The sequence below is a fragment of the Molothrus aeneus genome, chromosome Z (genome assembly GCF_037042795.1).
Source record: "Molothrus aeneus isolate 106 chromosome Z, BPBGC_Maene_1.0, whole genome shotgun sequence".
NCBI lineage: Eukaryota > Metazoa > Chordata > Aves > Passeriformes > Icteridae > Molothrus > Molothrus aeneus.
The window spans coordinates 34,375,508-34,403,432 of NC_089680.1; the positions used below are offsets into that span (position 1 = coordinate 34,375,508).

The 27,925-nt window shown below is 36.5% G+C and overlaps 2 protein-coding genes across 4 annotated transcripts in view; one reads left to right on the forward strand and one right to left on the reverse strand.

The window, feature by feature from the left end:
- The window catches only part of NLN (neurolysin), a 36,312-nt gene extending 32,767 nt beyond the window's left edge, over positions 1-3,545 (reverse strand). The window contains exon 1 of one of the 3 annotated variants that reach the window (XM_066569679.1): positions 3,421-3,545. In XM_066569679.1, coding sequence (XP_066425776.1) covers positions 3,421-3,452 — 32 coding nt within the window. In that variant the 5' untranslated portion in view covers positions 3,453-3,545. Of the gene's footprint in view, positions 1-223; positions 313-1,069; positions 1,611-3,420 lie in introns of those variants that run through there. The other 2 variants (XM_066569677.1, XM_066569680.1) reach the window with 2 other exon arrangements.
- Positions 3,451-27,923, forward strand: SGTB (small glutamine rich tetratricopeptide repeat co-chaperone beta). Its single transcript, XM_066569681.1, is given in 13 exon segments — positions 3,451-3,564; positions 3,567-3,620; positions 3,622-3,781; positions 5,440-5,562; positions 10,626-10,729; positions 11,153-11,222; positions 14,886-14,985; positions 17,296-17,400; positions 20,379-20,517; positions 20,604-20,666; positions 22,702-22,739; positions 22,999-23,082; positions 24,541-27,923. Coding segments are annotated over 13 exon segments (1,266 nt in total). The 3' UTR covers positions 24,653-27,923.
- The last annotated feature ends 2 nt before the right edge of the window (positions 27,924-27,925 follow it).

Genomic DNA, 27,925 nt, shown 5'->3' on the forward strand with positions numbered 1-27,925 from the left:
GCAGGGCTCTGTATTCTTTCATGTCTTTATACATAATCTACAAAAAGCTGGGATTAATAAAGTCACAAAATTTACTAATGATTATTTACCCATGACAATACAGTGTACTAAAGGCAGCCACAAAGAGATGAAAAAGAATGTCACAACACAGAAAAGTTTAAAACCACTAACACAAAGTGAATTTTAATCTTAATAAATGTCATACACTTCTGACTTTACATACACAGGAGGAGTTGTGAGACATCTAATCATTCTGGAGACAAAACAGTTCAACAGAAACAACAACAAAGAAGCAGCTGCAAAGAAAGAAATGATAGGATTTAGTAGAGATGGAATAGAACAAAGTGCAGAAATTCATGCTACATGCATAATACATGCATTTCTGATCATCTGAACAGTTAAACTCTCTCATCTTCTGTTCTCCCACTTGCTAAAACCTTTTTCTGTTCTACCAAGTCATGATGACTTAGAAATAATGAAGGCTTAGAAACAATCAGCTGCATTGAGCAATGGACTCCACTCAAAGTACAAATACTAACTAGACTGGGATTCTTTGGAGTGGGAAAAAAAAATCACAGAATAAAGCACAACTGAAGAAATATTCCAAAGATCTAAATGATCATAAAGAGGATGGATAGAATGAACAAGGATCAATTTTTAACCTGTAACTTTCAACATAACCAGCAAGAGTTTTAGGAGGCAGTTTCAATATAAAAAGGTATTCCTGGATAGATTTTTATACAAGATCATATGAAAAAAACAGTTTTTTGCTAGAAGTCCCTAATTCCTAGACTGTTCTGAAAAGATAATACTAGATGTACATATTATTTTACATGTTTTCTAAGGTACCTTATCATGACTCCTGCTGAACAGTGGTTAGACTTTCCAAGTAACCCAAACTATTCTAAAGAAATCTTTCCAAGCCAGGCTTTTCTTGCTTTATAGTGAGAATGACAGAACAGGTATGTCCTCAAAATACATTAACAACATTGTTTAGCATGGTCTAACTGGTGCTCCATGGGTCAAATAAAGTTCACAAATGCTTGCCAGCTCAACAGTTTTGTCTCACCCAGTCCAGGAAATAATTTTGTTCTGCAAATTCCATCTAATAGACAAACTGCTCTTCAGAAGCCTGCTGTGGTTAGAAAGGTGGTAGCTGTTGCTTTTGACCACAGGAAAAATTGCTGCTGCAATACACAGGAGAGTTTGTGCAGTCCACAGATCACAGGGAAAGGCAAAAAATGTCCCAAATGTCTTGTCTGGCCTTTGCCATTTCTGAGGTGTTGGACCTGATACTTCAATGAAAGAAACAGATATATTATTGTTGTAAGTATGAAATAGGAAAATTACTATAGAAGTTCTTCCCATTTCTTTGTCCTCCAGTGTCATTCCTCCTTCTGCCTTTTCCCAACCTCAGTTTCTTGCTGGTTTTCTTCCTCAGCAAGAGAAAGGACAGTGTTCACAGTTTCTTTCCACTTTCTTTCATTATATTGTGTATATAGTGCAGTATGTTGGTACCTGTCTCACTCATGTACATGGATTTTCATACTCAAAACCCAATTTTGAAGATTTTCAAAGAAACACCCCAGAATTCATGAACTCAAGAATTTTTTAGAACAATAAAATTACTTAAATCAGTGTGTTTTCTTTTATTTTTTTCATATATAGGAGTATCCTCATAAATTAATCAGACTTCAATGCTTAATTATCTAGCCAGTTTTTTTCCCCATGTATTTTATCACATTAAATGTACATCTTTAAATCTTTTGAATCTGAATGGGAAAAAAATTAATTGGAAAAAGCCTCCTTCTGCAAAGCTGCCTATTTTAACCAAAAGAATCAAACCCTAACATCATTTTATTTAATATAAGGCATAGTACTTGACACTTGCTAAGAATGGTCATTTTTATGTTGTGTCAAGATGCCCTCAGGAAAAATAGAAGTTAGGACAGAACCTATTCAAGATTTCTGTGACAAGCTCCTTAACTTTTGAAAGTTGAGAGGTCACTATGACACACTCAAGAATACTGTCTTTCATGAAACAATTATTTGGGCACACTGAAATGAAGACTTGAGAAAAAAAAATCACAATTAATGAAGTGCAGCAACCATTCCCCATTTTACTGATTTTTACTTAAGAAGGAGGTATCTTCATTGTCCAGCTGTAAACTGCAACCAAAGATAAACCTTTTGTATAAAAAAATTAAAAAACCCTTCTTGTGTTCTTTTTGATGGAAAAATCTGTTAGACAAAGACAGTCAAGGAAAAGAGTGAAAATGACGGTAAAAAAAAAGGAATGTAAATGTAAATTAGGAAAAGAAAATAGATGTGCACTTTATTTAGCACCAGAAAATAAATCACTTGATTTTCAACAACAGCAGGAGCAGGGAAGAAAAGAAAATATTCTGAAACCTATTTTCTATCTAACACCCCTCAATCCTAATTTGAAATTAACAAAGGCTGTGAAATAGGACAAAAACTGTACACTTTGTGCAGTAAGCACATGACTATCATTTCTCAAAAGACCATGTGAGGCAACCATCTTTTCCATTTCATGCTGAAATTCAGCTCCATTCTCTTTACCACAACGTACCCTCCAACTATTTCAGTGCTTCCTATCAAATGCAGTCCTTTAGAAAAACCGAGAGGCCAAAATAAAAGCAATTATGTTAATTTGTCTAGTCTGCCTAGAATTGACTACAAGCCTTCTTTCACACCGGTTTTCTGGGGTTTAGAGCTAGTGTTCATTATAAAGAAAATAAGTAATCTCCTATTTTAAAGCCTTTTGACGGTACATTGGTACCTGATTCACCTGTCCTACAATGTGTAGTAGCGACACACCTTTTTATAAAGCTACTATGAGCACACTGTGAGCCGGTCTTGCTTCACGTACACCCTGCTGCAGAGCCCCGCTGCTACAGCCGCATCCCTCAATCCATTGTGTTCTGTCTGATTTCTCATGCAGTGATTCTGACTCTCTGCAAAGAGTACCAAGAGGAGACCTCGCCGCGCCCACCCTGCCCACCTTGAAGCTGGGCATAAGGGAGCCCGCGGCAGGGAGGGCAGGCTGCGGGAATGGCACCAGGAGCTGAGGCAATAAGCTCCACAGGCAGTCAGGTTTCCTGCCCCACTGTCTGCCTGGCCCCTCGGAGCGCGCCCCGCACTCCCGCGGCAGCTCCACCTCGGCCCGGGGCTCAGGCCTGGCTCCTCGAGCGAGGAGCGAGAACCTCCTGCCAGCCGTGGAGCGGCTCCGGGCTGACCCAGCTTCCAGCCGGACCGGGCGGCCCCTGCTGCCGCCCCCCCCGCCCTCCCCCACACCGCGGATCCTCCCCCACCCACCCCCGCACCCCCCCCCCCCCCCGCACCGGACACGGCTCCCGGCCCGGCCACCGCGGCCCCGCCACCTGCCCGCGCGCCTACCTGCGAGCCGCGCCCGCGCACAGCGACAGCATGGGGGGCGGCGCGGGGGGCGGTGGCAGCGGAGAGGGAGGAGGAGTAAAGAAGGAGGAGAAAAGACCGGAGGAGGCAGGACGGGCTGCAGAGAAGAGGAGGAGGCAGGACAGGAGGAGGAGGAGGAAGAAGAAGAAGAAGCGGTTTTGCTCCCGTGCCCGCTGCCGCGCCGCACCGCACCGCACTTTCACCGCCTTCCCGCTGCCCGCGGGCGTAGTGCTCAGCGCCGCTCCGCCGCGGTCCTGCGCATCCGCTTCCGCCGCCTCCTCACGCCTCTGCGTCCCTGGTGTTTCGTAGCCAGAGGCAGCGCGGACTCGCCGCATCTCGCACGGTAAGGGCGATGCCCGTCCCTTCGGCGAGCGCAGCTCCTCGGGGGTGGGAAGGCTGGGAGCCGCGTCCGCGCAGCCCCCGGTCCGTGGAGCTCGGGGCCGGTGGGGCGGGTTGGGCCCCGGGCGGTGCGGCCGCGGTCCGTGCGGTGTCGGGAGGGGCCCGCGCCGCGGGTGGTGCAGAGTTGTCCTTGGGGGCCGAGAGAGCGGACCCGAGCCTGGGAGGGACCGGGAGGTGGGCGTGGGGAGGGAGCGCGGCCCGGCCGGTGGGACCCGCGCTGTCCCTCATGGGGGCGGATAGGGGACCCCAGCGCTCGCGTCTGTGCATTCCCGGCCGGTGGTCTTCCCGGCTTTCCCCGTCTCGACGCGAATTTGCCTGGTGTGGGTTTGACCGCACACCGATTTGGTCGCGGGCTGTAGAGAAAATAAGGTAGGAAGAGCAGGTGCTGATCTTGCCATTCATTTAATGCTATATTTTAAACCTGCTTTGCTTGGAAAACTGGATAAGACTGTCCTTTTAAATCAAAATGGTTTAAGGAAAAATAACTTGAAAAGTTGTGACTAAAATTGTCCTCCGAGTTATATAACTCCCAGATGATGCTGAATGGAAATCAGACTGAGCCAGTAGTGTCACTAATCACAAGTATGCACTGAGGTCACCATGTTCCATTTCTTTGTCCAAAGTGACAATAAACTGCTCAGAGCACCATGTCACACCATAGAACACCTTTTGTGAAAGGATAACACCATGTCACACCATAGAACACCTTTTATGAAAGAATAATAGCGTGTCACACCATGGAACACCTTTTATGAAAGGATGACACCATGTCACACCATAGAACACCTTTTATGAAAGAATAATAGCATGTCACACCATAGAACACCTTTTATGAAAGAATAATAGCGTGTCACACCATAGAACACCTTTTATGAAAGGATAATACCATGCCACACCATAGAACACCTTTTATTAAAGGATAATAGTGTGTCACACTGGAGAACACCTTTTATGAAAGGATAACACCATGTCACATCAAAGAACACCTTTTATGAAAGAATAATAGCATGTGACACCAGAGAACACCTTTTATGAAAGGATAACACTGTGTCACACCATAGAACATCTTACACTGAAGGGATAATACTGTGCATGTCACACTGTAGAACTTCTTTTATCAAAGGATAACACCATATCAGACCATAGAATATCTTTTATCAAAGGGTAACACCAAGTCATATCATAAAACAATTTCTACTGGAGTGTGTTTCTTTATGTCATTACATTTATCACAGTGACTTTATTGGTTTTGACTTTAGCATATGGTCCTACTTGCAAGTATATATGTAAATAAAATGCAAACCATTAAAAAAACCTATAAATGAAAAATAAGTTGCTAAGTTATTTTAGCCTTGGTGAACTTTTCTTCCAGGAATGAACTGGAGGAAATATGTGCTTTTCTGCTGATAGTTAGACTACGTGATTGTAGCAGTTTTCCCTAACCCATGCAAATTCACCACTTTTTTCAACACATCATGTTATTGGGCTTTCTGGTGAAGGATTGGGTTTTATGTATTGTGTGTACTTCTTACTGAGGTTACTAGGAGGTTGGAATACTGTAGGGATTAATTTTCTAAAATAAGAGATTCTGTTGTTTTTAAGACATAACAGAAAACAATTCCAACATGTCATCAGTCAAGCGCTTGGTTTATGCAGTCATCCATTTCTTGAGAGAACAGAGTCAGATGGATACTTTCACTCCAGATGAACAAGAAAGCTTGGAAGGTAAGCAACAAATGTACTTTCATGTGTTTTTATTTATATATATGTGTGTGTGTGTATGTATACAGTGCCTGCACAGATGTTAAATTCCTTTATGTATAATAACAAAAAAAATTTTGTTTTTTATATATAAAAACCAAAAATTATATGCAAATGAGATTGTGATCCTAATGTTTCTGAGATTATTAATTGTAAGACATCTCTCATTTATAACGTATTATAAAGCTACAAATGTGTAGTGCCTTAATTTGAGCAACAGGTACTTTACAGTTGCAGACGTCTTTCCCAATCTGAACAATTCTATGATTCTAAGTTAAGCAGTGCTGTAATGCAGACAATGGTAATGACTTGTGTATGTGTACCACAAATTTCTGCTGCTTCATTCTCTCTTTTATGTTTGCGTTCTTTCTTCATTTCATTTCTGTTAGTAGCTCTGCTGGTTACAGAGGAAGTAAAACAATTACTATATTGGTTTTGGTTTATGAGAAGAACTGTTTCCTACTTTCAAGGATTCTGTGTTATTTATGAGGAAAAAGACATCCTAAGAAAATAAGATAAATGCTTTGCTTTTCTTTTTCACTTGAGTATTGGCTCCAAAGAGTATGTGGTAGTGGATATTTTCAGTAGGATGTAGCTTCTACTATACACCCAAGTTCATTTATCTGTAGACATATTCTCTCTATATTTCTCTATTGACAGATGCTCATTAGGTCTTTGTAACCTTGTAGTATTTGATGTTCTCCTTCATACTGCTCTTATTCCTTTTCCCTAATTACTGGAGACTTCATGTCAGGTGGTATCAGAATGTGGAATTGAGAGAAGATTTAAGTCTTAATACTGCAGTAAGTTTTTCATAGCATCTTTTAAAAAGATCTCTCTACTGTTTCAAGCAGTCTTTGCTTGTGTCTGTCAGCCAGAGGAGGAATTTGGAGAGAGAAGTCTACGACCAGCAGTGCAGTTGATCACTGATTTCTGTGAAATCTTAGGCATGGAGAGACTTTGCTGAGATGCAAAGCAAATCCTGTGTAAATTAAAAGATAAACCTGGAGTGTGCTTCTTTCTATTATCTGTTGGTTGTCCAGTGTAGTTGTTCACTAAAGTAAACAAGAAAGAAAGCTTTGTGTCATTATATTCAAAGGATAGTCCCAAAGGAATAAAAGCCAAAAGATTTGGTTTTATGTCAGAATCTGGAGCATTTTGTACATTTGAAAAGCAGCAGCCATCAAAAAATTTGACCTGTGTCAGATTATGATGATGTTCATTTGATAAAAGAAAAAAATGTTTTTGGAAGTCATATATAATAGAAATGAAGAGATATACTTTTGCTTTTATAATGAAACTGGTAAAAATTGGGTAATGGTTGAAAATTTACCTGATAACATGTCTTAGAGCAGCCTTAGCCAATGTGTTTATGAAAGAATCAATTTTAAGATTCACTTTTCTAAATAAAAGATATTACAAAACCTCAGTTGTGCTTAAAAGCCAAGGCAAAAGTTACCATTTTAATATAGATCTGAAATCCTATTTTTAGATTTGTGCTCTGCCACAAGCATGGTACCATATGCTATGTGTTAGAGGATAAGAGGCAGGCATTCTGAAAAATAGACTCATTTTAGTTGTGCAAAATATCTTTAGTGCATGTACAGTAGCAATAGCCGAGTCTTACTCACTGAAGTATTTAATGTTACGTGGAGACATAAGGGATGAAGAGAATTGACTGATAATTTTTGTTGGTACCTTATGTACCTAGTTGGTGTCTGTGAAAAGACAAAACACTGTATGATTAAGTGACTGTGCCAAGAAGTAATTCAAACAGTTCCCACTCTCCATAAAACAACAAAAAAAAAGAGATAGAACATCACAAAAAAAAATTGAGCCTTTATAAAATACAAGTCTAGGATGTATTCATACTCAATGATAACCTGCATACTGCATGTTTGAATTCTACAGAAATGTCAATGAGAGTGTGAATTTCCTTTAGGAATTTTGTACTTGCTTGATGAATAAAAATGCCTTATTTTGAGAAAGCAGAGTAATTGGAAGGTATACCAGAGAACTATATTCCCCTAGCATCTCCAGCAGTGATACAGATCCCCGGTGGTTAGTGCTCAACTCTTTTGTATGAACTAGAAACTTCCCTTCTTCCAAGTTATATTTTAGACTCTGTTTAAATTGCAGTTATTTCTCTTTCTTCTTTACCGGGTGGGGGTTTTTATCTCGTTCTCCCTTTCTTTTTTCTTTTCTATAGTACCTATTTCTGTGGAATTAAAGCAAAAACTCTCTACAACATACCCACGGCGGTGATTTTCTTCTTACTTCTGTGATTGATATACCACAACTATTTTCTGTAGGGCACTGTTTCCAAAACAGGAAGGCAGTGGATGCATGTAATACTTGACACGGGTAAGGTGATGTGTAAGATGAGGCAAGATGACAGCAAGTACTAATGGGGCCTTAGCAGCCCAGATAATGCTCATTATTCAGCCTGCAAGTTGGCTGTGATGCAGGCTGTGTTGGCCTTCATGTTGCTCGGTGATGCAGACTTGTATTTGGACAGCAGAAGTCCTGGAGCTCTGTGGCACTGGGTTCCAGCATAGCCCAGTGCTGGTATTGTCAGATAGTGGGTGTTTGTGTGAGCCCCAGCTGTTCAGCAGGGAAGTGGTTTGCCAGGTGGTCACTTCAAGCTTCAGCCACCTAGGTGGATGATGGTAGAGCTAACTGGGAGAACAGATAACTTTGGCCTTGGATATCAGACAAAGGAAAAATCTCAGGTGAATAGCTCATGTGGTGCATCAAGTCTCTCCCTGATAATATCGAGCTTGTGGAATTTGACAGTGCCTCAATAAATGGGATATCAAGGTGCTGGCAGTCTGGCCTCCTGAAAAACTTTTTAGGCAAAAACCAGGTTTCCAGTCCTTTGACTTTACTGGAGTTGTGTTTTTGTATAGTGTTAAAACAGGGTAGTTACAGACCTTGTCACAACTTACTATATTTTCTGATTTGAAAATGTTTCTGTTTAGCAATGTTTCTTTCTGTGTGGGTTTCTGTTGTTGGCTTGCATTTAGCCAGTGGTTATTCTAATCTATTGATTCATCCTGTAAGAGGTCCTAATTTTATTATATCTATATATATCACATATACTATAAGTGATAGATAGAAGGATTATAAGTTCCATTTTCCACTTGAAGGAGAAATATGGGAATTTACAGCGCCAACTAATTATTTGATGAAAATGCTGAGTAGTAATAATACTGTAGTGAGAGTAATTTTGTTTACACATAATGTGCACTGCTGCATTTTGTGAAACTCTTCTATATCATAGAGATTTGGTGTCATAGATTTAATGCTTTAAGAAAGGTAAGGGATTGGGTTGTATTTTAAATTTATGCAAAATTACAAATGAGGAGAGGCATTAAAAAAAGGGAGTGCCTTTCAGTAAAAAAAACTGGCAGGGAAAATTGGTAAGAAACTATTGTAAGTGGCATCCTATTAAGCCATATAAGGAAAAATTATATGTGTTTCACTGATTTTATAATCAGTCTGGTAATAGAAAGTACTATTAAAGGTTTATATATATTTCAAAATTCATAATCTGTGTTTACAAGAATTAAGTTTTTCACGTAGCAGGAGACAAATGAGCTTAACCTGAATCCCTCAGTGCTCTTACTGGGTGATTTAGGACCTGGTCAATTGATTTATAGATTATAGGACCAATTTGTATAATGCATATTTAGCAGTGTATTCAATTGTTACATGCTATCAACTTTAACTTTGTGTCATGCCATACTGTTTGTAAGAAATTTCTATTGTATAATTTTCTAAAAAAATTACATCTTCCAGGTTTTACTACCTGTTTTACAAATCTCTTCCCCCTCCCCTCCAACCCCTTCCTGCCGGCTTTGACATAGAAGATAAAAATTGGCCTTATAGTTTTTAATGTTCAGTAATTTTACTTTTCTAATTTTGGATCAGTGTTCAGTTTCATCATAATGCAAAACATAATTAAAATTATATTTATTATGTTAACATTGGATTGAGGGTAAGTTTAAATACTAAGAATCTGCTTTTACTGATACTTAATTTGAATTCAGATACTCGTGATTATCCCTAATATGTATTAAAACACCCATTTTTCTGTTGAAGCTAGGCTTTACAAAGACCCTTCTTTGTTCCTCCTCAGTTTTCAGTCTAAAACATTTAGATGATATATGTTAATAAAAACACTGTACTAGGTTCTTAAGATTATAAGGAAAATAATTACATAATTTGCAATAGTTTAACTGTGTTTATGTACATATATATATGTATGTATATAGAGAGAATTGTGTATAGTAATTGCCACAAATCTTCTTTTGTCTAAAACTATGAGCATATTTAAAACTTCAGCTAGGGATATGGCTCTACATTTTTAAGTTTTCATTTTTAGGTGAGTGTATTTACATTATTGCAGGCTAATCCTTACACACAGAACATGTGAAAGGGTATTGCAAATATTTTTTTTATAGGACAAAGTTTTGTGATTAATGCAACATTTGATTAATAAAGTATCTTCAAATAAATATACTTTTCTCCAAAAAAAGATGAGACTAATAAGTATCTTGCCTTTATTCTGTACAGTAAAGATGAACCATTTTCTTCTAGCTGTCTTGTCACACAAATATATGCCAGTTGTGTGCTTTGAGGTGGGGTGTGTGACACATGGACATTTCTAGTCGTGTTATGAGTTGTGGTGCTCTTCTTAAATCATTATATTTTACATTATATATATTACGTAGGATCTAGCTGGCAAAAAATATTAAAAAAAACTTTAAAAGAGTGAAAGAATTAAAATTAAACTTTAAATTGGTTTAAATATAATGACCAAACTATATGTGGATTGTGTATATCTTAGATCTTTTTCATTCTGTGGAGATCAGGTAGCCTCTCTTTATTTTTTTTTATGTTCCAAGGAGCTACTTTTACTAGTTGAATAAGGAAGTGAGTCACAGCTTTATAAATAAATTAGTGAAATTATGCTTATATTGAGAAACTGGTGACCTATGTTATTAATTTTTTTTTCCTATAAGTTGCAATTCAGTGTCTGGAGACTGTGTTTAAGATTACCCTGGAAGATACTCATCTTGCATCCTCACAGCATTTGATAGAAATGTTCACAAATTCTATTCAAAAGGTAAGAATTTAATTTAGATTCTAGTGTTACTCTTCTAGTATGTGCTAAGGTTTCATATTGTATATGAATACAACAATATTAAAGCTCTGTATAGGTCAAAATGATGTGAAAACTTAAGGAAAATATGAAAAAAACTACATTTCCATAAAAGCTAGGATAATGTGAATCTTTGGGGGCAGTGGGAGGAATTAATTTCAGCTAGACATGGAAAATTCCATTTAGAGAATTACTAAAGAGTGGATGCCTCATTCTCACTTGAAGTTTTTTATTCTTTATTTAAGCATTTTGCAATTCCCAGAGATAAATGCCTGATGTGCCTAAGGTTATTCATAGTTTGCAGATGTTTCTCACTTATTTCTAAAAGTTTTATAAAATCAGGGCTTATATATTAAAGGAAAAAATCTTGGTTTTTTTCCCATACAGAATGACATGCTGCCTCTCTCACGTTCTTTACCAGAAGGTGTTGTAAAGGCTGACCAACTGAAGGATGAAGGTTTGTAATAAAAACAGAAATAAATTTACTTATGCTCTTATTATATTTTTGCATTATTGTGGGTAGTGATAGTATAGCAGCTGGGTACCACAAACCCTACAAAAAACTTCAGCTTATAGATTCTCTGGTGACTGCTACGCCCTAAGAGGGCTAGGTAATTTGTTCCATCCAGGAGCAAAGGAAATAATGTTTATTCTCTTCCTGGCTCTGGAGGTTGCTTAAAATCTATGGGATAACATATAGTTAGAAATATTCCTAGGTAGCAGAAATTTTAAGAATGAACAGCTATTGTTTGGCTGTTTGTGCATGGAATTGTAATACAAGTTTCTTCTCTTATTGAAATGGGTATGTGATGTCAAACATTGGTTAAAAACTGACCCAACAGAAGCCAATGGAAAAGTTCTTTTGAACTTGCTAGGGTTAATATTTCACATATGTGAAATTATTTGTGTGCTTTATAAAAATTGCAGACAAGCCAGTTGTTTATTTTCCCTCTGGCAGCTCTTATTGCTGTTCTGTGAGGAAAACCAGCTGTAGCATAGAAGTCACTAATGCCACCCAAGAAGGCATCCATATTATTTCCCCTCAGAAAGAAGGGGAGAGAAATTATAAAAAGCATGTAGCACTGATAACTATTATGAATTATTATGGATTGATGCTTTATGAATCACATTGTTTGTGACCTGTTAGATTTTCAGGTAGCTGAGTTTTATAGGAAAAACAAGTAAACTTCTAACTGCAAGGCAGATATAATCCTCTCAAAATTTCTGTAATAATGTGGAAGAAGTCCTGTTGTTTTTCAAAATGAATTCCATGTCTCTCTTACCTTAAAACTGGCCATATGTAATCATAAATGCAGTTCACTACTGGCTCTGAAATAAGTTTTCCTAATTGTTGGAGTTGCTCATTAGCTTTTTAATTCTGAGAATGAGTGCTCAAACATGGTTAGGTCACAAGTGAAAATGTGTTAGTAAGTTGTAACCTACCTGCTGTGCATGCTGGCTTTTTGTTTTGCTGTTACTACCAATTCATGGAAAGTGAAGACTACCTCTTGGTTTCAGTATGGTTATTGAACCCTAGGAATAGTCAGCACTTTGCAGGTGTGGGTGTTACAGCTCTTTTAAATCTGTGATATCAGTCTTGCTATCTTTCAGTCCACAAGGGTCTGTGAAATAGACTGAGGAAATGAAATCAGTGTGTACTATGTATTAGTCTTTGTGTGGTTTTACCAAAGTAATTCCACAGCTCTGCTGAAAAAAACTAGAAGGGTCTAAACTTGGTAACAAAGTACCGATTAGAGTGTCATCTGTCAGGGGCATTAGTAAGCAGTTTTGAACTGCTTGAAATGCCTCTGGTAATTTCCCATAATAAAATTAAAACTTTGTGTCCTGCTTTCTCTGTTGTTTTGATCCTACGCATATTCACACACATATTATCTATCACTGCTGTCGTGCTTTTCAGTTATGAGTATTTTCTAGCCTGAGTTAGGAAATAAATTAGATAACCTGGACAACTCTACTTGATGTGTATCTTATATAATATTATAATTCTATAACTGTGATTTTTCTCATTTCTATCTGTATACCCTCAACAATGGAACGAACAACTTGCCTCACCTTTGTGGCCACCAGCCTGCTCCTCTGGTTTCAAACCAGCCCTAATCTTTGTAGATTTTCACTAATGAATGGCAAAACAAAATCAGGGAGCTAAATTTTCTTTCTTGGTAACCAGGAAGTAATATATACTCCAGACTACTTAATACTTGAATTTAGATGCCTAACCTTGTATATCGTTTGACTCTTCAGTTTAGTGTAAGATGTGTAAGAGCACAGATTATGTGCAGGTTTGTATAATGTAATGGTGGCCTGATTGTAAGAAGATCTGTGTTTTATTACCACAGCATAATTATAACAATAGGTAGTATTTACAGTATAGAGGACACACATTCAGAAGTATAACCCTTCGTGTAATTTTTTTGTCCTAAGGATTTTGTATAACATTAAAATAGAAAAATACAGCTGCTTTTCCTTATCTCAGCAGAATTAGTAGATCTAGCTATTTTTCTGTTTTCCTGTATCAAGGTTGCAGCTGGAGAGAGAGATAACAAGAAGGGTATGCACTGATACTATCTCCAACTTAACCTTGTACGCTGGGTCATATTCAGACCAGTATCAGAAATTCTAATGCTGATAGACATTGATGGCATTTTTGTTTTAAAGGAACACTAACTGCTGCAATCTTGCTGAGTGCAGCTGACTTGCAAGGTTTTTTGTCTGAAAACATAATTTAGTGTACAGATCTTTACCTCAGAACAAAGGAAAGCTGCATAAACAGTGGGCCTCTAGAAACAAGAAAGATGTTGTTACATTCTGCATGTATTTTGAAGGTATACACGCAAGTACAGTTTGTTTGAATTCTCACTGGAAGGGACCGCTTACTATAATTACAGTCTAATGTAGCAATATTGGAGGATGTGATTTTGTACTACTTTGATGATACTTTGTTACTTAAATCTGGTTTTGTTCACAAAGCTCTTTGTGTTCACGAATAAATGCAAGTACAGTTGCTTCAGTTAGTGCAAGCACTGAGGACTTGCTCCACAGTCTTGCTTTCTCTCAGAGATAAACTGTTGCACTGACTGAACTTTTCTAGCCTTTGCTTACGCAGTTACCTACATCAGTAGTAACTTATTGACCTATCCCTTGACTTGTTTATTTTAGGAGAAGGTTTAAATATTTGGCTGAAATACAAGAAGTCAGTGGAATCTATATTTTTCCTGACCATTTCTTGACATTTCTAGGAAATCAAGGCTTCTGTAGGATCTAGCTGGCCAAAAATTGATTGTAGCAAAACCACAGACAACTTAGGGCACTGAACTAGGGATTTTTACTGCTGTATCATCAAGAAAGAGAGAAACTACCAGGATTGCCTTGTGTTGGGGACAAAAGAATGTGTAACGTGTCTTTTGCTTTGAAAGACCTTAGTCCAGAGTTTTCTGTCCATAAAGAAGTTACATAAACGTTTCTGGGTTTTTTTCCACTGGACTTAAAGTACATGAAATGTGAAACTTTGCTACAAAGTAGAAGTTCTAAGCTCCCTTGGTGAGAAACTTTACTTCTGAATCCTTTTGGATTGCTTACACTATACATAATTTTCATTATCTTAATGAGTTAATTATTTAGTGTCACAAAAATGGGGCTTATGTGCTTAGTTTGATTTTTTTTGGTGGTGTTACTTAGATACTTACTAGCAAGTTGTTGGGACATATAAGAAAATGAGATTAAAAAATTAACATAGCATATTGGGCTTGCAAAGATAGTTTACTAGAGAGGAAACTGCAATTACAATTACACTTCTCAGTGAAGTGGTCTTTCCTTAACAGCAGAAACTAGCTGGAAAGTCTGAAATACCAAAATGAAAAGAGGAAGGTTTCTGTGTTGTACTGCAATGTACATAGTAAACTTCACAGACATAGTAGATGTTTTTATTTGCATTATTCTGTGACTTTTCTGTTTAAAAGGATGTATCTCAAAAAAGTGCAGTCATAACTCACTTCTGTAGATGCTAAAATGTAGCTGCTCTGTTTCTTTCATACAGAGCTGTCTCATCTAACTACATACTGTCTCATCTAATTACTTAAGAGCTTTTTATAATTCATTTCAGGTAATAATCATATGAAGGAAGAAAATTATGGTGCTGCAGTGGATTGTTACACTAGGGCTATAGAACTGGATCCAAACAATGCAGTCTATTACTGCAACAGGTAAACCCATGATACACACCTTTCATTCCTGGACTTTGTTAACATTACTGTAAAAATAAATTGTGAAGGAGGTCAAAGGCTAGAAACCCCTATTTGGAAATCTATTGCTGGATTTGTAAAATTAGGGTAAAAATGGGCTCATTCAGCATGTCTGTATCAGTTAAAATGGGCTTTAAAATTACCTACAACTCTTCAGATAAGGTATTGTGTGTGTCAGGTTGTCTATATTAAATCATAACGTAGGTTGTGCTTTCTAGCCTGCTGAGAGTAGTAAAAGCCTTTTTCTCTAGTGTTCTAGTGATTCAGCTGCTCTCTCTGTCTCCTTGAGTACTAGCTACCACTGACAAAAAAAAATCATCAATGCAGGAATACCATTTTGGAGATTTCAAGCATTTTGTAAATAGTATTTTCATGTGCGACCTGTTGAAAAATAACAATGCTGCTGTTACAGTTTTCTTATCTAATCTGTTCTTTACCGTCATGAATGAAGAAGACAGTGATTTGGCAGCAGGTAAGCTTGGAAGGGCATGGTAACCCAGTCACAGCTGTCTGCTCTTGCGGAACACTGCTTGGAAGAGCAGCCAAAGAGCAAAGGCAGCCCCGACTTTAGGCCCTACTGGAATGAGCCCACCTCTAGAGTGCCTCCACTATTAATTTAAGGATATAGGATATATTAACTTAAGTGCTGTAAATCTGGCCTTGTGGCACTGTACCCACTGGATTGTGCTATTTTTGAAGCTCTGCATCCATTGCTCTGGAGTTTAGTTTGTGATAAATAGAAATGAGAGATTCAGTGTTTAAAGGCAAGTTTAAAGAGAAAGGAAATTATGCAGTTTGCTAACATTTTACATATTTAGGATGGCAGTTCAAAAGTGTAAATCATCTACATTCCTTGTGAAAACTGATCACATGAGTCACTTTATGTACAAAATGGAAATATCAGACCAGATTCAAAAGCTTCCTGAAATCACTGGAAGTTTCCTCAGTACAGGCTTAAATGTCAAAGTTTTAATTAGCAAGAGCAGAAATAATTTTTGTGTTGCATCATCACATACCACATTTGTGAGAACCAAAATGAATTTCAATGTCAGTCAGTACAGTATTGTATGTAATGATTTAAAAGAAAACAGGAGTTGTTTGGAGTTTTGTGGATGATAAAAGTATTTCAATAAGTATATACCTTATTCTTAAGCTTGTTAGGGAGTCATGGGGACATGCTGCATTCAGTGGGATTGCTTTTTATCCACAGCAGTGCAAAAAAGAGTGGACTGATATGCCCTCAAAATTTTAACTGGCCATGTAAATCTTCTTGTGAACATGGAAAAATGTTTTCTGTTCAAACACATGTGAGAACAAGCATTGCCCCCAGCTTTTATATATAAATCTTCACTGGCCTCTGTGGAGTTGCACTACTGCTTAACAGCCCAAAAGCAGATAAGTAGTCCCATTCAGAAGACATTTTAATCAAAGTCAGAAAAACCCAAGCAATTTGGAGCTAATCACAGGACAAAGGATTCTTAATAACAAATTGATATTCTTTATGCAATGAAAAATATTTTAATTTTTACTATAATTTTTTAACCAAGGAAAAATAAATGAGAGTGGTTTGTAACCTTTCAAACTGGTGAAGTTTTGATTATTAGTGTGTTTCATTTTAATTGTGTCACATTAATTTCATTTAATGTGTCCTTTTTAATTTGATCAAGTCTTTAATCTTATTGTATTAATACCTGCAACATTTAATATTTCTCCAATATAGAGATGTAACTGTAATTTAGTAATGCAGAGGTTATTGAGATGAATTATAAAATCCTGAGCAGGGAAAAATCACAGTATTCCTTTGAATGGCTGTCAAACTATACTTCTGGAAAATGCCAATTACATAAAATATTTCTCCTTAACAGTGATTTTATATAAACTACTACTTGACTGTTTCACTTCTTGTAATAGGTTTTATGATTTATTCTGTGCGTAGTCATATCCTAGATCTTAGACAGTTCCTTAGAATTATTTGTCCTTTGTGTCCTCAGAGGTGAGTACATGTTCTCCAAAACCATAGTCCAGCAATGCGCTTAGGCACATACTTAACTCATAACATTTGCTTGTCCTACTTCATTAAAGAAAGTTAAGCATAGCCAAAATAGCGAATGGAAAGTCAGATTAAATAAGTCAGAAATGTGTGAATATCTAGGCTTGGGCTTTGGTTGTTTTGTGTTGGGTTTCTTTGGTTTGGTTTTGGTTTTTTGTGTGTTTTTTGGTTGGTTGGGTTTTTTTTGACAAAGCTTCATTTCCTTACCATCTTTCTCTTAGGGCTGCTGCTCTAAGTAAGCTCAACAACTTCAGGGAAGCAATAAAGGACTGTGAGAGTGCCATAGCAATAGATCCAAAGTACAGCAAAGCATATGGAAGAATGGGGTAAGCTAATAGAAATCTGAGTAAAAACTGAAGACCCACGTGTACATTACCATAGATTTTCTGAAATATGTGGAGACACTTACAGAATTCACTGTAATTCACTTACAGAGCATTGTTGTTGTTTAAGTATAACAATTTTCTGAAGGTGACCCTATCAGACTGTCAGCTCTTTTTCTATGTGGTTGATAGCAGTATTTTCATCAGATTCCATCAGTTTGCAGTTTTTATCTTTCAATTCCTCAGCTTGCTGGATTTAGTTTAGGAAGTAATGATAGTTTTTTCCTACCTCCTAACTAGTTAAAAGGAATCAAAATTCTGCTGTTGGTACACTGAATCTGTTAATGATGCTGTTAGAGAATAGCGTTGGGGCTTCACACTAGCAGGATTTTTCTTTTCAATAGTTCTTTGGAAGAAGCTATTTTAGCAAGAATAAGCTATGTCTCTTTGGCAGATTTTCTCAGCAATGTCTGAGAGATTAGCTGCATAGCCTCTTGAGGGTGGTTTTAAGTGTTAACTGAAAACAATGTCAGGAATGCTCTAACAGGCTGTTGGTTTGAGTGAAGAGCCATTCTTCCAAGATGTCTAGCTTTACATTTTCAATAATCAAGCACATTGTAGTAGTGGACTTAATGCTGCATTATGTCTTTTGAGGTTATATTTATACCAGTAAATTAAAAAATGCTTGGGATTGTTTGTTGAGTCAGTTGGCCCAAAATGGCTTATGTCCATGTTAATAAAATTTACTTTGTAGTATGGAGTGGCCACATTCAAACAACCTATTGCTAAACTGCATTGGTCTGTATTAAATTTTGAACCATGCCCTGAAATTGTCTATGATAATTCTTGTTGGCTTGGGACAAAACCATGCAGGGGACATTTATTTTAAGATAAAATATGGTGGAATTCTATCACTAAAAAACTTTCCATAATACAGGTGATTTTACTAATACCAACCTAGACCAAGGAGCTTTTGAAATGATGAATTGATTTCAAAATTTTAGGTTGAATTGGTTTTGTTTTATTTAACTCTCCTCAGATTGTTTCTTCATATAGCACCATCCAAGCTCCCTTGATTTCACTGATACAGAGAGATGCTACAGGCTGATTTAACTGGAGATTATTTTAGAGTTTTGGGTGTAAGACCAGTGTTTCTTTGATACACACTGAAAGTGGGACCATCCTCAGACAATCAAGCTTCTCTTTATTTTATTGTCTGGTTGTTTTAATAGAGGACATATTTTGAGCTACAAGCCATTGCTTAACCCAGCAGATGAGTAAACATTTGGCATAGGCTGATTGAGGAAACTGTGCTTGTTTAGTAATAAGTGAAAATCCCACCCCCATGGCCCCAGTGTAGAAAACACCTTCTCAACAAAGTCCTTATGAAAAAGATGTGCTCTCTGATGGCATTATGGAGACATATCAGTTTTTCTCAGAATCTTACAGAAATTCTTTATATGTCACAGAAAGATGCAGAAATGCCACAAATATTCAGAGATGGGAGACATTTTAAAGTGGGAATGTCAGTTAAAGGTGGTATTTCCAGCCTGATCCTGAAAGACCACTTGTCTGGGTAGGAGGCGTGAGGAAAGAAATTGTCTGCTGTTCTGACTTGTACTATGCTCCAAGAAACTTTCTCTGTTAAATACTTTTTCTGTAAGAAGCACTATTGCATCACAGAAATAATGAATTGCATTTCTTGTCTGGGCAGAAACTATTTTAGCAAGTTAATGGGCCAAAAGGGAGAGACTGTGTTTTATGGGGGTAAATGAGTTAAGAGAGACAAAACTAATACTTTGTGGATTCCTCCAGGAGCTATATGGGAAATTCCTGGAGTTTTATACTCTTACTGAGAGCCATGACAATCACAGATATATCTAAAACACTGAACTTGTTTGCATGAGATGAAAGACCAAGGTCTGTTAGTGGGCATAAGCACAGGCTTATCAAACCAGGCTGTGTAGTTCAGCATCAGAAGGTGAACTGAAGTACTAAGTATCTGAATGTGGGTTACACAAATCTTCTACAAAATGTGGAAAAGATCAGATTAGGTTTTTGGTCAGTATAAATTGAAAATACAGTGGCAGATAGAATTGAAACTGCAGCCAGATGGACTTCTGGAATAGTAGTTCAAAGAAAGATGATATTTTAAGCATAGTGGCTAACCAAATTTGAAGTAAAATACCACTTAAAAGTAGTAAGTCTATCCTGTGCTCTCATTAGCTGCTGGAGCAGAGTCTTTTTCAAAACATTAAATAAGGTTTCTTACAGCATTTTACATATATTACTACTATGCTGTATAACTTATTTGTCAAGATGTTGAAGTACAAGATCCAAAAGGAGAACCTTTACATTGATCCTGAGACAAAAATGCTGAAACTTGTAGGTCCAGTATTTTAAGATAATGAAAATGTTAATAATAAAAATAATTTTATATAAACATATAAAGACAACACTATAATCATGAAACATCTTCTCTATTCAAATATTTAATACAGTAATTGCTATATTAAAAGTATGGGGTTTTAATATATATAAAAATAAACAATGCATTTGTAGGTCTAGTTTCTTAACATTGCATAACTCATATTAAGAGTATCTTTGCCCTACCTACCCATGTAAGTTTCTAAATAATCTCTTAGGTCAAAAGAACTGGAAAAAAAACACTTGAAGCTTATGCAAAAAGGCACAGATGCCAGATACAACTTCTGGTCTTAAAGTGACTAAGTCACTTGATGATACCAAAGAGTTTTTAATGAAACTCGCATATATATGAAACAGACAACGCAAAATGTGTTCTTGAGAGATCCCCTTCTCTAAAAAAAAAGTGTTAACACTAAGCAGTAGTACCTGTTTTAATTAAAAATGGTCAAGCTAAAAATCACTTGTGAGATACTATTTTACTTAGAACAGAAAATATATCATTAGCTTTTGACGATCATTTATGTTCTAACCAGAATTTCTTCATTTCATACTAGGTTGGCTCTGACCTCTGTGAATAAATATGAAGAAGCAGTTACCAGTTATCAAAAAGCACTGGATCTTGATCCAGAGAATGACTCTTACAAGTCGAATTTGAAAATAGCAGAACAGAAACTAAGAGATGTGTCCAGTCCTGTAAGTTTACTCTGTATCTATTTATTTACAATAGTTTAAACTGGGATTTTGTAGGAAACTTAGCTTCAATTGCAATTTGTTTGTAGACTGGAACTGGACTGAGTTTTGACATGGCAAGTTTGATAAACAATCCTGCCTTCATTAGTATGGTGAGTATATCTCAAGGTTTGCATTATCCCGTTTTAAAAACTGAACTTTTAAGAACAACTGTTGTTCAATAATACAAGCAATTTTAATCAGTATTATTATAGCAATGGTTTTATTACACTAAATTTAAACTTTTCTACATCATTTTACACACAAAACAAGGAGTGAAGCAAGTATCTCCAATAAAGCCTGTCTTATTTCCAGTTGATTCTATTACTTATAGAAAAAAACACATATAGGTTAGCTATGCTGTTTTTATGTATGCTATGACAGAAAGCTCTTGTCAACAACACGATAAAAATTTCTTCAATTCTCCACGGAACAGTTAACAATGATACAAGGACTAAAGTAACTCTCGTTTGGGAGAACTATCCAAGGGACCTTTCTCTTCTTACTCTTTCAAATTATCCCTAGTAACCTTAAGACTTAAAAAAAATGAATATAAATAGCATATACTGCATTCTTCTTACGTTCAGTACAATAACAAATTGTGTACTTCTCCCTCAGAGTTGTCTTTTTTCCCATATAGCTTTCTTAACAAAACAGAATTAATTAACTCTCTGGAATGGAATTTTGAGAAAAATAAATGAAGAAAACCCCATAAAAAACAACCCCCAAACTTACTTCCTTTAAGAAAACAGCTAAAACTTTACAAGCACTCTGGTAGCTTCAATGGAACAGCACATTTCAGCCAGTGCTTTTGTGTGGAAGTGCACTGCATTCAAAAGAGATCCATATATCTGGTTTGGTAACATGGTCCAAATAATAGAGACAGTAGGCAAGGAAAGAGGGAGCAAGTTCTCTGATGGCGTTCATGATTAAATAGCACTGCATCTATGTGTACTACTTCACTAGCCACACGATGTACTTAAAACAACCTCTGTCTGTTTGAAATCAATGATGTATGGAGCTGGCTTTGGGGAAAGAATCTTTTACATTGTTTCCAGAAGATGCCTGGTGAACTAGATAGGACACAGAGCATTTATTTAGGAATGAATGAGTTATTTTCCCAAGGTGTAGTTACTTGGATTTTTTTTATTAAGGTGAAAAAATTGCCTCACTCTCTGACCTTGAGAAAATTGGTATTAGCCTCAGTTTTTGGCTTCTAAACTAGATAAGGCTTATTACTGATGGAAGAAACTAACCCTATATTGAGCTTAGAATTGACCTGCATGTGACATTTTATCCATTTTATATCTAACTATTAACTAGAGAAAAAAGTTTATTTACTTTTGAGTTATCTATATATATTGATATATTGATCAATAAAATGAATATTGGATATATCTGATTTTTGTAATATCTTTAATAGGACAGTTAAGAAGCACATACTGTGTTTTGTCTACTGGTGGTGCATTCATACAGACACTGATTTCTGTAGGAATAACATTACTAACATTGAAAAATCACGTTTTTTTCTATAGTATCAGTCCACAGACACCCTTACACTATGGTAAAAGCAGTATAATTTTAGAGGTATCTAATGAATGAGAAATTTAAATAGCCTCATGCTTACTACAAAATAAGAAGATACACAGTTACCAGAGAAGATATATGTTACCACAAAACCATACTACAAAGTAAGTCCACACTCCAATTTGGTCTGAAATATTTTGTGGCCATAATCTTAACTGTTAAGGCCTGGTACTAATAGTAGTTACAAAATTATTTTATCCAGGCTGAGAAGCAACAAAATACAGACTTTTGTCCAAACAGTCCAGTTGAAAACATTTGTCCTTGCAATTCTTCAATGTTTCATTTGTTTGTTTAGTTTTCTGGGGCTGGGTTTTTTATGTTAAATGGCTTGTCATATTTTTCATGTCTGAATCTATAACCACTATTTTTTCTTTAACACATAACAAATTGTATCAGCTTCATCCATGAAATATGTTGCTGTAGTGATTTTTTTTACTCTGCATGTAAACTTAATTTTGTAATAAAACAGAACAGAGCATGTGGGTTTCTTCTGCATGATTTTCTCAGTGACAGCCAAGTAGTAAATGTTTTATAATTTCAGCTGTATGTTGTCTATTCTAGGCAGCAAGCTTAATGCAAAATCCTCAAATTCAACAACTGTAAGTATTAAATTGGGTTATCATTAAAACAAATGTCTTAAGATGTTTGAATTAATAAAAGATGCATAGTACTTACAGCTATATTTTTGAAATGTAGATATATTATTGAAAACGTAATTTTATTTTGCTTACTGTAAAAGTGTAGCTTCTTCTCCTTGCAACTTAGTTCCTCTTAGCAATTAAAAAAATAAGTGGGGCTTATTGCTTACAGTAAAGGTCCCTGCACAACCCAATGCAAACTCTGTGCTAACTGTTCCAGGATGTCAGGGATGATGTCAAATGCCATTGGTGGCCCTGCTGCTGGGGTTGGTGGCCTTTCGGATTTGTCCAGCCTGATCCACGCGTAAGTAAGAACTGCATGGTTTTAACTGTCACATTTGTAGCAGGGTAACTGTGCAACATCTATTTAAAAAGGAGGAGGGTCAAGGGAATTATACTGTGGTCTGTTCCCACTGTTTGTTATTAAAACCAGGAACTGTAAGATTTATTTTCCAGGACTGCATTTGTTTCCTCCATACATTGCCATCAACTGGAATCACTGAACTGCTGTGTGCTCAGCTTCACTTTCTGGTTCTCATATGTTCTCATACTCTCATATTTAGTAAGTGGCATTTTCTAATGCCACTTACTAAATTCCTTTAAATCTTTTAAGTACTCCTACTTGTGCTTTTAAATTGTGTGGATAACTACCTAATATCTCAGATACTATTTAGGAAAGCTACAGATTTACTTAGCACAAGTCAAACCAATTTCTGCTCTGGCATCCCTTCATTTAGATGAGGAATATTTCAGGAAACTCAGGATAATGAAGAATACTTTACAAAACTCAGGACGCAAGGTTTTTATACTATAATGATGATATCCATCTGGAAGGGTCTGCAAAAAAACATGCCATTTGCTTATATCCCAAGATCTCTCATAGGGCATACAATTTTACTTTATTTCAGCATTCTAGCCAATTCCAAACTATTTTTAAGTTTCACCTCTTCAGGGCAAAAGTAATTTATGATTTACATCACACATAGAAATGTCTTGCTGCAAAAATTTAGGGCTGTTTTCATAAAAACTGTGGACTATGCAGACATCTATAAAAATGTGTCTTTCCTTCAACCTGCAGTGTAGTTTGAAGGAGTCTTGATAGTTTGCTACTCGCACAAAATGCAGAATAGAGATGACAAGCTAGGCTTTTGTGAAATCATATTTTTTACTTATTTTTTTATTAGTAAACAAGTGTTATGCTTCTGTTATACATGGAATAGTTTCTTCTATTAATTTAATTCTTAAGCTACAACTGTTATATCTGTTATTACTTCAGTCATGAAAGATACAAAAATTTGATAGTATGCTTGCTTTCAATTAATGACATTGCGTTCACAAGTACAAGTCAGCAGCTGCATACTGTATTTCTGGAACCATTAACATAAGGTTGCATGCCAACTCTAAGAGTTGTTACTTTAAACAGTTAAAGTGGATCCTGTCAAAAAGAAGGTAATAAATCACTGTAGCAGATGTGTTATTTTACCATAAAAGGCAATATATTTTGTAAGGTGATACTTTTCTCCTCCATGTGATCAAGTAGAAGTAATAGTACTAAAGAATGAAAATAAATTTATGACAATGATCCTGTTTGGGGACACTTCAACCAGATAAATTCATAAGACTGCAAATACCTTAAACTGGAAATCAAGGTATCTTTAATCTTAATTTTAATGTAATGCACCTTTCAGCTGTATTGTGATATCCTGTTTTCTTACAAATGCTGCTTTCACTTGCTGAGCTCACTTAAAACTGTTCAACACAGGGGGCAGCAGTTTGCACAGCAGATACAGCAGCAGAATCCTGAGCTCATAGAGCAACTGAGAAATCATATCCGGAGCCGATATTTGAGTGGCAGCACTGAAGAACATTCCTGACTTCAACAAGTCATATGAATTGGAATGATGTATAACCCCAAAACGCATACCATAGTTAGTAGCAAAAGCACCATTGTAACTCTTCTGCTTGAATAGAAGACAGAAAATTCTTTGTGTGTGTTTGCAAACAAGAATAAATCTGATAAACAGATCTCTTGCGCATAACTTGGGACATAGTGTTTATGTATAGTTACTTCTCTGAAAATCAATACACTGAATAGGTGGTTTATCAAAATCCCCAAGTCCAAGTCATTTCAGTATGTGCATCAGATTGACCTCCGGGGCTGCTGAGTGGGGAGGAGTTTTGTAGGGCACTGATCTTGCCTAATAGCTACTTCTAAAATGATAGTGTAAAAGATGTGTTAGTTAGTATGCTGAGAATCACGATGGCTGTACTCCTTTAAACAGTATTGAAATACTGAAATACTGATACAATAGGCCCATCTGATGTGTCCTTTTATAATGAGCATTAAGTAGTGTTGATATAGAGAGTACTTAAAATTCATGCTTGAGAAGTCTGTTTCCTTAATCCTGTGGAGGGGGTTTCATGAGTAACAGGAAATACATTTCAACTTTTCATTGGGCAGAAGAGAGGGAGGTGACTGCATATGAAGGAGTAGCACACTTTGTGGAGAAAGAGAAGACAATATTTCTGGGCAGGATAATGCACAGAAATCAAAATGGAACTTTGCTTGGGAAAGGAAAGAAAAGTTGTTGCGTTTTCTACTGCCATGTACCCTCATCATGATGGCAGCCCTGGAGGTCACAATTATGGCACTATGTTCCTAGGCATGGCAAGCTGTATTACATTCCGTATGTATGCAGTATTTAATAGAAACTTAAAATTCTTAACTGTAATGAGCTAAAACTGAGCCTGTGACTGTACAAATAACTAGTACTGAAAATTTTAAAAAAGAACTGCCTTAGAAGGATTTTTTTCTATTCTTGTGTGATAAATCACTGGCTTAAACAATTGGGGATTTTTTTTAATTACACATACCTATCTAAAATGATGGCTATATAGTCAAGGTAAAGATTTTTCAACTCTATAGTATTTGTTTCTTGCTCAGTTAATATTACTCTTGCAAGACTGCTGCTCTTCTGTATGTCTAGTATATTAACCTTTTTTACTCTGTTTACTGTTCACACTGCTTTGTGATACAAAGTACACTTGTTCTTAGCCCAGGGACCTTCTCAACACACGTTCCTCTTCCTATATTTAAACTAATTTGAGGAGCCTGCTTTGAATTTTTAGGCAAAGTGATCTCTCACGGCCAGTTAGTCTGGAGGAATAACAACAGACTCCCAAATGGAGAAATACACACAAACTCCTCAGCCTTAGACTTTATATCCAATTGATCTTGTGCTCATAAAAGAGCTCCTCCAGCAGAAGCAAATGCAAAATCTGGGGGTAAGTAATAAACTTGATTCTAACAAATTGTCATTGTACATCTATGGTATGAATCTTACCCTAGTAAACCAGAGAGAAAAATGCTGATCCAAGGAGAAATGAAAGGAATTGGAGAAAACACAAATCTAGGATATCCATATTACCATCTGTTGACTAAAGAGGTAAAGCTTAATACATAAACAATCTTAAGACATTTCATACTTTATTGAATAGCTTGCCTATGTACAGCATTAAAATGCTTTTGAAAATTCTCTCTTTAAGTTGGTGTAGCTGTTTTCTCCAGGTTGTAGAGATACTTAAGCTTTACATTAAGTACATTTTCAAGTAACAGCTTCTGACTCAACATCTGATGACATGAAAGAGAATCCCTAAAGCGATCTTTTGTCAGGGGTAGTTCAGATCCTGAATATTATTCATTCAAGGAAACTTACTTAAGTTCAATTACACTGAGTAGGACAGGAATACTGTTTAGAAGGAAGTTTTATGAAGGCTCTGGGTGGGCTAAAAAAAGTGTACAGGTATTACTTGGAATACTGTGTTGTGTCAGGAGAGAAGCGTTTTTTACCTAGTATGTTAAACTTCACAGTTGCTTTTAATTCTCTTTCATATCTTCAACTGCCCAAAGAGTGTTTCACTAACTTTGATAGGGGGAATATAAAATCCATGGTGGAGTGGGCAGCTCTGCCAATATCTCTGTAGAAACTCAAATTATTCTCACTTTGCAAGAGCAATCCTCATGCAGTTACTTTTCTGCTTTGAAATAGTGTCAAGAATGTCATGAGAGTTCCTTAAGAACTACAAAGTATGTTAAGATCCAAAGAGGGCAGAAGAAATTGTGTACTTTTACTGTTAAGTACAAGTTCCATAGCTTATTGGATTTATGGGAGAACAATCCCCAAGGTTAAATGGAATGAAGCATTGGTTAGTTACCTGAAAACTACTCTTGAAGTCATCTTCATGGAGTTGTAACTTTCACTTCACATGCTATAATACTGTTGTGTTTAGGTTTTACTTCAGATAAATACCAGAGTATATATTAAAATGTTAACAGCATTAGCTAAGCCTTCAGGAATGTGCTACAACTGACTGGCACAATACTTTACTAGTAAACACTCTCTGTTTGTTATGTATTAACAGAAAGGGCTTTATAGCCTAAACAAAAAACAGTGAAACCAGTAACAGGAGCTGTTACATGCTTTTCCACTGAAACCATGAACAGAAAGATCATTTATGCTAAAATCTGCTTTTCTTTGAATTGCCTAGACTGTTTCAGTCATGCACCATGTCTTAATCACAGGGTGTGGAAGGAAGCTTTTCCCGTGTAGTAACTGCACTGTATCTTGCGCTAAAATTTTTCATCCTGCTAGATAAAGTGGAAAACCAAAATCCCTGTAAATATTGCTTTAATTTAAGATCAATTGCAATTTGTCATTCAACGAAGCAAATCCGTATTTATACCTAATTGGTTTTGTATCATTACTGTTCCATCAGTGTAGAGAGAAGAAAGTATTTTGCAATCAGTTGTGAACTCCTGTAACCTGCTTGCATGGGAGCATATTCTTCTAACTATGATCATAAAGACATTTAATGAAATATTCAGCTTAGAAATTGTTTCAGTTGCACTCTTGGTTTTGTAACAAGTGCAAAGTAAAATCACTCATGCATACTAAGATAGTACTAGCTCTGTAACTTTGAGTAGATTGTTTTATGGCAACAGAAAGTCATACTGGCATAATGCAACTTGTCTACTATTTCTGTATCTCTCCTACCTCTTACTGCCATATGGTTACATCTCCTTCAATTTGTGTAGTTTAACTCAAAGATATATTATGAATAAAGTTATATACCTTTTTGTGTGTATA